Source organism: Tupaia chinensis, unplaced genomic scaffold, assembly GCF_000334495.1.
Source record: "Tupaia chinensis unplaced genomic scaffold, TupChi_1.0 Scaffold000600_1, whole genome shotgun sequence".
NCBI classification, from domain to species: Eukaryota; Metazoa; Chordata; class Mammalia; order Scandentia; family Tupaiidae; genus Tupaia; species Tupaia belangeri.
In genome coordinates this window covers 2,254,770-2,266,269 of record NW_006160117.1, presented here as the reverse complement: position 1 = coordinate 2,266,269, position 11,500 = coordinate 2,254,770, and the positions used below count along the sequence as shown (strand labels likewise).

Here is an 11,500-nt window from a genome sequence, read left to right as displayed (position 1 = left end):
CAGTATCCATCCCTTTATAGACTTGACTGTAGTTTTCTTTTATGCAGTCTTGTTGCCTGCTGAAATCTCTGAGCTCTGACTTTCTGCTGTCCCTGTTTCGGCCTTCTTTAGAGTTGGCATATGCCTCACAGTACCCTTCATATTTCTTTCTCCCTTTCTTGACTCAATTTTTGATTCATTTTACTTGTACTTCTGCTTTTCAAAACCCCTAATAAACTTTTATCACAGGTTCTGTTCTCAAGGAACACAGGCTAAGACATTTATAATCATGTTCAATCAGTATCTCCGGGGCTTCATTCTGACACTTCAGAAAATTCTTCTGGGCACTGTTGTCCATACAAAGCACTGATGTCATGTCTCTGAGTGACATCATATCCACTGGTCACTAAAACTGGAGAAAAACATTTACTGAATAAACTGGGCAAAAACCCTTTGGCTAAGAATAACTTCCTCAAACGACCTATTCACAAAAATAAATAAATGACACTTAAAGTCAATTGGCATTTTCATGATACCTCAAACTGCCTGATCAGCAGAATAGAATATAAATTTTAAGTGTAGAATTTTAAGATTCAAGTGTCAATTTTATGTATAGGAGTTTAAGATTAGAAAGTCAATTTATAGCTTTAAACTGTCAAGGATATGTGAAAATTAAATGCAGATGAATCTTGCTTCAGGGATTGACCCAGAAATGGTTCCTGTGAAAGTAGCCAGATATTCACATTTGGATGGTGGTGGATTAAAATACTTGGACATAAACGTGTGGATGTGTTCTTGTAAGTATATATAGGTCCGTTGGGCATGTACTGAGACTTTTGTAAAAATGGTCCCAGTTATAACTTTTTAGAGCCAAATCTTTTAACTCCACCCCTTTCCTTCACATAGACAATGGTTTGTAAGCAATTTTTAAGTCTTGGATATGCCTGGATACATGGAAATTTCACACATGACGGCAACATAGCTAAAGCTTCAAACTTTTATGCATTAACTGTATTATTTCAATCATTTTCAAAATTTTGCGTTTTAAACTAAGCAAATATTACATTCATGTACGTATGTAGACTGTTGTTAGATACTGTTCCCTACAACTGCATGTACTTTTTATATTTTTATATACTTTCAAGGCATTTAGAGTAGGGGTACATAACCTTTTAAAAGTTGCACTCCTTAAAAGTCTGATAATGTGGGGCCAGCAGGTGGCATGGTGGTTAAGGTGCTGGACTCCTACATGGCTGTCCACAGTTCAAGTCCCAGACCTGGTGGCTTTCTCTCTCTCTCTCTTTCTCTGGTCAAATTGAAGAAGAAGAAGAAATAAAATTAAATAAGTAATTCTTCAAAATATTTTTAAAAAGTCTGCATATATGTATGTGTGTATATATATATATATATATATATACACATATATATGTGTGTATATATATACACACACATACATACATATATATAATCTAAAATAACTTTATTAAATACATTTAATGAAATACATAGGATTACAAGGGAACCATTTAAAATACATTTATCAGCTATTACATATATGATATAAAGGTACATATGTCTTTTTAAATTTTTGCTCAGATTTCCTTACAGTACCATTTTTTTTTTTGAGAGGTTTTTCCTATAGGGCGTGTGCACTTGCCAGAAAGACAGAGAGAGACAGAGAGAAAGAAAGCAAGAAATCATGCCCCAGGGGGCATGGCCACGCCGCAATCCCTTCTCCCCCATTCTCCTCTTGGGATCTTGGGTACACATGCACATGCGCCCAGTGTGAGTTTAAGCCACTGGGTCTGGGACTCGAACTGCAGTCAACTACATGGGAATTCAACGACATAGCCATTACGTCAACTGCTGGTTTCTGCAGTACCTTTTTCAAAAACTTGTATTTTACTTAAGATCAACACATTTCCATTCTTGCAGCCACAGCACAAGAAAAGACAGAGAGAAAACAGGCTCAAATGGAGGCAGCCCTTCATTCAGGCCCCCTGCCCAGTTAGAGTCTGGGACCAGGACCTGTTTTGTTTGTTATACCACCCCTACATTTTCATTTCTCAGGATAATCCCCTGCCACACAGTGATGTACAAGGTATATAGAAGCTAGATACGGGAACACTGTGAGGCTCTGGAAGAGTTCTCTTCCACAATCACATTAGCAAAAGGGGAGAGAAACCACCTGTGTGATTTTTAACCCCAAACTCCCACTGTGGATTGCACACTGCCATAATAGAAGAGGAAATTAGGCATGTAGCTAATTCAGACCAAAGGGAAGCCCAGGTTCATGCAGCTACAGAAATTTTTTCAGAAGAAGAAAGAAGTGAGTACATCACCAGATGACTAAAAATCACGGCAGATCCTAAAGAAAGATGAGAAATCCAGGAAATGTCTCCCCAAGGAAAGAAAATAACTCATCTTCAACAATGGAAAAAGCAGGGGAAATCACCAAAAATGTCAGAAAAAGCATTTAGAATATTTATTGTAACTGAACTCAATGAGATGCAAGGGAAAACAGACAACCAACTTCAGGAGATGAGAAAATAATTTCAAGACTTGAAGGAAGAATTTCATAAAGAGATAGATTTCATAAAAAAAGAATGAAACAGAACTTCCAGGAAAGAAAAATGTAATACAGGAAATCAAAACCTCCCTTGAAAGTATTTATAGCAGATTAGACTGTACAGAATATAGGATCTCTGACTGGGAGACAAAGTCTCTGACTTAGAGAAAAACCACCAAAATGAATGAAAAAAATAACAACAACAAAATTAAGACAACATACAAGAAATACTAGATACCATTAAGTGCCCAAATATCTGAATAATAGGTACTTCAGAAGGTTAAGAACTGATAATGTCATAGAAAAACATTCAGACATTGAGACCCAAATACAAAGGACCTCAAATCAAATTCAACCTATGAAAATCCTCCCCATGGTACCTCATAGCCAGACTGGTCAGAATTAAAGCAAAGACAAGATTCTAAAAATGGCAAGAGAGAGAGGTCAAGTTACTTACAAAAATTATCCCATTAGGCTAACATCAGACCTCTTAAGTGAAACAATGCAAGTGAGGAAAGAATTGGAAGACATACTCAAAATGGTAAAAGAAAAATGGTTTCAACCAAAAATACTATACCTGTGAAGATTACTCTTCAAATGTGAAGAACAAATAAAACCATTCTCAGATCAGTAAAAACTGTAATAATTCACCATTACTAGACAAGCTTTTCAAGAAGTACTAAAAGGAGTACTATATCAGGAAAACTAAAGAGAGAAAAACACAAATAACAGAACAACAACAACAAAAACATGGCTAACAAAATGGCAGGGATACGTCTGCAAATATTTATCCTGCAGTTCTCCTCCTAATTATCTACCCAAAGGATGAGAATATACTCGGTCATAAAAACACTTGCATATCCCTGTTTATTGTGACATTTTTCATAGCTGGTAAGACATAGAATCAACCAAAATGTCCAAGAACAGATGAAAGGTTTGAAAAAGTGTGGCACATATATTACTACAGAATACTACTTAGCTATAAAAAGAATTTGAGACCCTGGCATTTGACAGAAAGTGGATGAATATTGAAGATTTAATGCTAAGCAAAGCAAGCCAGGCTATAAAAGAGAGGCAGTGTATGTCTTCATTTAATATATACAGAATGTCTGCACTCCATGGCAGAAATGGAAAGATTGGAAAGGGGTAAAATCGTGGAGAACAACTGTAGATACTAGAGACGGTGTGGGAGGATGGGCAGTAGAGGGGAGGTAAGAGAGAGGGAGTCAAGTGGAAGAAAAAGCAAAACATTTAACAGAAACAAAAATGAAAAAATTATCTGATAATCATAATGTGAATGGTAATAACTTTGACTGGACTAATACAAAGTACATAGTGTATTCATGCTGGGAAAATCATTTTATATGCAGTAAAGATGTAAAATGATTGAATGTAAAATGTACTCAAATTTTAAAAATGAAATTGTATTTTATTTTATAATTTCTTATTTACTTTTAATTGTCATACATCTTTATGATGTACAATATGGTTTTTCAAAGCATGCATGCAGTATGCAATAATGCTTTCAGAATAATACCTATTGGCAAATCTACTAACTACAGCAATTTTGAAATTATTATAACCATAAAGGATATTTTAAGAGATCTGCAACAAATATAATTATAAGAATATCCTTGACTTCTAGAGGTAAAAAGAAAAATCATAGTTACTGCTAATATTACTGTGTTTTATTACTTAATCATAATAAAAGAAAAATATAAATTTCAGTTACATTATTGTTTTTTCCATTCAAAATCCTTTCTATGGAGTCCCTGTGCTTCTGTGGAACCCAGATTTTTTTTTTTTTGAGAAGTTTTCGCTATAGGGCGCATGCGCTCGCCAGACAGAGAGACAGAAAGCGAGAAATCACTCCCCAGGGGGGATGGTCACGCCGCAATCCCTTCTCCTCCATTCTCCTCTCGGGATCTTGGGCACACACGCACACGTGCATGGTGTGAGTTCTAAACCACCAGGTCCGGGACGTGAACTGTGGTCGACTACGTGAGAGTCCAGCGACATAGCCATTACTCTAACTGCTGGTTCCCTGTGGAATCCAGATTAACCTTTGTTTTAGAAGGAAACTATTCTTGGAATCCTGATAACCCAATGGAAACGTAATATATGGTATTTAAGAAAAATAAATGTTAGGATATTCTTGAATCTATTATGTTCTTGCTTCTGAACACCATAGAAATTGATTTTTTTTCTGTGGAACCTAGAATTATGTTCCAGTCTATACTTGCTAGTAGTTTAGTTTGAACAGGCAAGTATAATCATCTGTGTCAAGTTCCCACTACTTTGTTAACCCCGAAAACACTCTCTCCCATGGGAAAAAAATGAAAGAGAGAGGAGAAACTTTCTACAAATACTGATGAGTGTACCATATGCTTGAACAAATTTGCCATATGTTGAATTTGATACTCATGCTCTAAGACTGGCTTGTGATTGTACATTCATGTCCAAGAATAATTCATGTTATTGGTTTTGGTTTATAAAACCCTTATGAATTGAATCCTGGCTGCTGTCGTTTTTGGTTTGTTTTGTTGTGTTGTGTTCAATTCTTTCTTTCAAGCTTCCTGTTACAGTATCAAGTCATCCATGGCACAAATGTAGATGGTTTCCATTTTTAATTTATAATTTCAGGAGAGCAAAAGAAGGTTTTATTGTTGATGATCTTGTAGATGTACTTGCTGATTTTCATGCTGATTTGTTTTTATCTTTAATTGCATCATTGTGTGTGTTTGTGTGTGTGTGTGTGTGTGTGTGTGTGTGTGTGGTGTGTGTGTGTGTGTGTATGGTAATGGCTGTGAATCTGTGAGCCGAGGATACCCATGTTTCATAAGAATTCCCTGCATTGATCAGCCAATATTTATTAAATAAATGTTATAGGCTATATGAAATAAGACCATTTAAAAAGTAAAGTTACAGCATTAAAATGTTTTAACTATCCATATCAAATACATTAATGTAGTAGCAAAACATAATAGAGAGTATATGTTTCACGTATTTTGATAAATTAAAACAAAGTTATGCTGAGTCTAAGTGCAGCTCTTTCCAAATTATAGGACAACAGTAGAAAGGTTTGCTAAAATATGTATTTCTATGTTAACAGTGTGCAACAGTCATTGCTATAAAAAATTGTAGTAACTTTTTGTTTGATATCTATTGATAACCTAAGTTCATTGTAAAGTGAGTTTCTCTTTTAACTCCAATTGATGAGTTGTTCATTTTAAATAAACTGCAATTGCTTTTCCTTCTGAATTGAAAGACAAAGAGCAGTCTTCTTTAAGTCAACAGCTACTCATATCAAGGTATGTTTAAATTATTTTTTGAACATAGTTAGCATCTTCATCTACAACCATTACTCCCTAAAACCTGAGAATGAACTTTTTTCAGATACCAATTGGTTTTTAGATGGCCTTCAATGAGATACTTTCAAAGAATTTTTTTTCTTTTCTTTTTTTTTTTTTTTTTTGGTAAACTTTTTCCAACATTAAATTAGAAGACTATTAGCATTCTGGTCTGAAGAAATCCTCTGTCATTTTTATTGTTATTCCAATATTTGAGTTTGCTATTATATTTCTATGTAGAAATGGAAATAGTGATTTTCAAAATAAGACCATGTTTTCTTAGAAATGGAGAGTACTTCAGTCAAATGAAGAAACAACACTAAAATGATGAGTAGGTTTATTAAATGGCAAAACAGATTTCAGGGACTAATGGGCAGATGTTGGTGCACAGAATCTAAAAGGGTCCATACAAGACAGTGGGGAAAAATCAAAGTAGCTGAACCAAGGCACAGACTTAATTATGCACCTGGTTTACACAATACAAAACCAAGCTCCTTTACATTGTTAAGCTATTGACTTGGAGCACAACACTCCTGCATTCCTAAATCAAGCTAGGGATGCCAAGAATATTTACATAGAGTTTTCACGAAGTTGGAGAATCTTCCAGAATATGGACTTAAGGCTTTATTAAGGCTATGTGAAAAATATTATTCTAACAATGTACAAATTCCACAATTGTATTTCTACAAATAAATGTTTATGTATTATTCCCAATAAATTTACTTCTCTTTGACAAACAGCTTTTATGTTTTCAAACCCTTAGGAAGATTCTATAAATATGAGCAAAGTATCTTAAAATCAAGAGTCATATACATTTCAAAACTGAATTTTTATTTTATGTTATTTTTGTTTGCCATATGGTAGTTCCATCATTTATTCATATTTCAATGAGTTACTACTCAAAATAATGGCAATATCAAAATTTATTTTTGTAACTACAATTGCTACAATAGTTAAAAGGAAAATATCTGAAAAGATTTTTCTCCTGAAAAATTAGAAAAATCATCTGTTCTATTAAATAATGATCAGAGATTGCAGATCACCTCCTTCTGGATGCTTCTGAATGCTCACATTGAACTTCAAGAATTAGGAAGAGGGAACCAGCAGTTAGCGTAATGACTATGTCGCTGGACTCCCACGTAGTCGACTGCGGTTCGCGTCCCGGACCCGGTGGCTTAAAACTCACACCGGGCGCGTGTGCGTGCATGCCCAAGATTCCAAGAGGAGAATGGAGGAGAAGGGATTGCGGCGTGACCATCCCCCCTGGGAGGTGATTCCTCGCTTTCTGTCTCTATGTCTCTGTCTGTCTGGCGAGTGCACACGCCCTATAGCAAAAACCTCTCCAAAAAAAAAAAAAAAAGTAAGAATTAGGAAGAAATGAACCATCCATTAGATGACTAGAAATCACCGCAGGGTCATAAGAAATATGGGAAATCAAGAAAATTCATCTTCTCCAAGGGAAAATAATGATTCCTCTTCATCCTCAGATAGTATAATGAAACTCATGGAAATGTCTGATAAAGAATTTAGAATATTCATAATGATAAAGCTAACAGAAATGGAAGAGAAGAGAGACAATGAACTGCAGAAGAGGCAGGAGAGAGGAGCTGACGAGTTCCAAAAGGTGAGGAAATTCTCACAAGATCTAAAAGCGGAAATTCACACTATAAAAAAGAATCAAATAGACCTGTTAGAGATGAAGGCTATAATTCAGGAAGTCAAAACCTCCCTGGAAAGTATTAAAGGCAGACTAGATCATACAGAAAATCGAATCTCAGATGTAGAAGATAGAATCATTGGCCTAAAAAAATCCACCATGAAGACTGAGAAAATTGCCTAAAAATGAGAATAATATATGAGAAATACTAGATACCATCAAACGTCCAAACATTTAGATAATTGGTATCCCAGAAGGGAAAGCTTCTCCAAGACACATTATAGGCAGATTGATGAAAACCACAGACAAAGACAAGATACTATGATTGTCAAGAGAGAAACATCAAGTTACCTACAAGGGATATCCCATCAGGCTAACAGTAGACCTCTCATTGGAAACAATGCAAGCCAGGAAAGAATGGAAAATATATATGCAAAGAGTTAAGGGAAAAGCAGTTTCAACCAACAATACTGTACCTGCAAGGTTATCCTTCATATGGGAAGAAAAGACAAGAACATTCTCAGATACACAAAACATGAAAGAATTTATCAACACCAGACCAGATCTCCAAGAAATTCTCAAGGGAGTGCTATACCAGGAAAATTAAATACAGACACACAGAAATGAGAGTTCAAAAACAAAGAAATTGCCCACCTTAATCACAGGGACAAGTCTGGAGTTGAATATTATGTCCCAGAATTTAATCGGGTAAATCTAACCACAACAGAAGTACATGAGACTGAACTGATGAAATAGAATTTTATGACTTTTGACTAAAACATTGCTGATTTTCTTCTAGGCCTTGTTTTCCAGTTTTAAGGATTTTTGTCCCTTCTTGCGATGCCAATAGGTTCATGTACCTACTAATCCTAACCTGTTTCCTGGCTTTAAGTTTTAAGCGAAGTTCCTTAACATTTCTTTGATTTTTAAAGCTAAAATTACTTTTCTTGAAATCAAAAAAATACATTAAAAATATCTATTTAATGACCATAGTAAGCTATATAGCATCAGTCAGATGATACTTTATAGTATATTCATTCTGCTCAGAGTTTCACATATAAAGTCAGACATATATTCACAGATATGTTCATACCAGCTGAACTCGCTATTGAAAGTAGTTAGATTATTTAAGAAATTTTGTCAATCAATAAAATGTGGGGGAAATAAAGGAATGGAAAACAGTGGTAGATACCTGAGATAGTGTGGGAGGAGAGTGAGAAATGGCATAAGGTGAGAAATAGGGGTAAAACATATATATACATATGAAACTAGAAATGGAAAATTATTGATGATTGCATATATGATTAAGCCACTCTGTAGTATATTCTGGATGGGAAATCACATTTCGTATGCTGTGACGATGCTCAGGGAATGAATGTAAATGAATTAACTAAAAAAGTTTCAGAAAAAGAATAGAACTGCTAATAAAAACAATGAAATATACAAAAAGAATTAATTAATTAATTAATTAAACAAAGAAAGAGAGACCATAGGTCTTAACTGTTAACTCAGTCACTGCTGGCTGGGGAATTTGAGAAAGGTAATTCAGTCTCCAAGTTCCACATGTAGTAAATTGAAGAACTAGCAGCAGTAGATGTTAGGCCTAGCTCTTTCAACTTCATAGGACTGTTGTGATGTTGCTAATGAAATAAAAGATATCTAAAAATTAAAATATGGACTGCAAAGTTGTGTAGGGTCAAACCAAATCAACCAAACAAAAACATAATGCTCTGAGAAGCTGAGCCACATGAGAAGGCTTCCTGAGTACACTGAGCATTCATATGCCTGTAATTTTGTAATTAGGGTTGGCTAAGACTGTGAGTGGATCATGGCATCAAGACCCTGATGGGAGTGCTGTCTCTCTGTCTCAGAAGAAATAAATGAGTAACATTTTAAAAATTTTTAAAAAATTATTTTTTAATTAATTTTTTTAGAGATTTTTACTACAGGGCACGTGCACTCATCAGAGAGACATAGAGAAACGGAGAGACATCCCCCAGGGGGATGGCCACTATACAATCCCTTCTCCATTCTCCTCTTGGGATTTTGGGCATACACATATATGTGCCTGGTGTGAGTTTTAAGCCTCTGGATCTGGGGCTCGAACTGTAGTCAACTATGTGGGAGTCCAGTGACATATCCATTACACCATCTGCTGGTTCTCCCACAATTTAAAAAAAATAAAATTATATATGTTACTGCTCAGATTTAAATTATTTAAAACTTCAACATACCCTTATTATTCAGTTATGTGCAGCATACTCTTTACATTGAGGCTATTAAAGACCTCTAAATCCTATATTAGAATGTCATTTGCCATTTTGTAAATAGTTTTCTGGCTATTTTGTAGTTCTTTTGTTCCTTTCTTTACTTCTTCTTCCTTTGTAATATCAAGACTAAAGTGTTTCTCAATTTTTTTCATTTACAAATGCAATGGTGGGGGTATGAATCAAGTTGATGGTTATTAGACATTTGAAAATAAATTTCAATGATAGCTTGTTATGGGGTTTTTGTCATATAACTTGTAAGAACTTAAAAGACCTATATGATCTATTTTCTCAACCAGTTGATTGATAGATCAGTCTGCCTCAATCTTCCTACTTTCCTATCTACTTATTTATCTGAACATGATTTCTCAGTGTTTACATTTATATTTTTAAAAATTGTAAAGTAGAAGAAAAAAGGAATGTTAAGTATTAAGTATATTGATTTTATAGAACAATGTGAGTGCTATGACATTCTTGTTTAAATATGATGGCTAATGTAGATCCACAGTCACCTAATAGTTAAACAATGGACTAGTTCCTTCTTTGAGAACTGAATATTTCTTAGATTTCAAAATTGGATATGGAGGGGGGGGGCACTGTGAATTTTGGTGATTGAATTTGAATTTCTTTTCATTATTTTTATATAATTCCCATTTAGTTTTCAATTGCATAGAACTATAGTTCTTTGCTTATTTCCTTCTAAAATGTACAGAGATACACCTTACACATGAATAGAAACATCCTATGTTGAGTTATGGGAAATTATAATTAAACTCCCATTAACTGTAGTACTTAAAGGTAGAGGCCTGATAAGTATTCTGCTTGGCCTAGTTTTGACTGAGAAAAAGAAATACTTGTTCTGTACTTTAAAACTACAGTACTCATTTTGTCAGCTCAAATTTTGTATTTGTTTTTTTTTCTTTATATTTAAAAAATTTTATATAATGGAATGTTAGTATTTTTGAATTCCTCAACTGTAACATTAAAATTGCTTTTACTTGGGGAATTTAGAGAGATTAAATGTGATTCATGAGAGCTAAGCAATGTAGATGTTGTGGATTTAGGGATATAGTATGTGAATAGAAAATTTACTAATATATTGTAGTTACATATTAGCATCAAATGAAATGTGCTTTTCTTTGACTGAATCAACTCAACAGAGTTTGCCAAACTTTCAAATTGATGCTTTTTACTGTGTTTCTCAGAATTTCCTATGCAAAGAAACAAGGTCATTTTGACCTTTTGTTTCAAGAATTATATTTAATTTAAGCTCTCTTCAAATTGCAGCCACTTCTCCCACTCCATCACCACTTCAAAAGCTATCTCAGACGTTGCCTTTTCTGCAAGTAGTTTGCTTCTCTTAAGGTATTTGATAACCATTGTTAAGGGTAAGAAATCATTCAGCTACACTCATTCCACCATGTCTTTGATTAATGAAGTGAATTTTTTTTTCTCAAGTCAATAAAACTTACACATCCAAGACACTGTCTGTATGTATTTTAATAATGGCATATCCCATCTTGGGACCAGCAGGTAGCATGGTGGTTATGTCCCTGGACTCCCACATGGTCTACTATGGTACAAGTCCCAGACTTGGTGGCTTGAAAAATTACACCCATTGCGTGTGTGTGTGTGTGTGTGTGTGTGTGTGTGTGTGCGCGCGCGCGCGCGCGCGCGC

General features: G+C 34.7%; 1 protein-coding gene across 1 annotated transcript in view; it reads right to left on the bottom strand.

Moving 5' to 3' along the window:
• Window positions 1-293: 293 nt before the first annotated feature.
• Window positions 294-11,500, bottom strand: part of LOC102499101 (melanoma-associated antigen B5-like) — a 187,868-nt gene continuing 176,661 nt past the window's right edge. Inside the window, 1 exon segment of the mRNA XM_014591571.1 lies at window positions 294-460. Coding sequence (XP_014447057.1) covers window positions 294-460 — 167 coding nt within the window.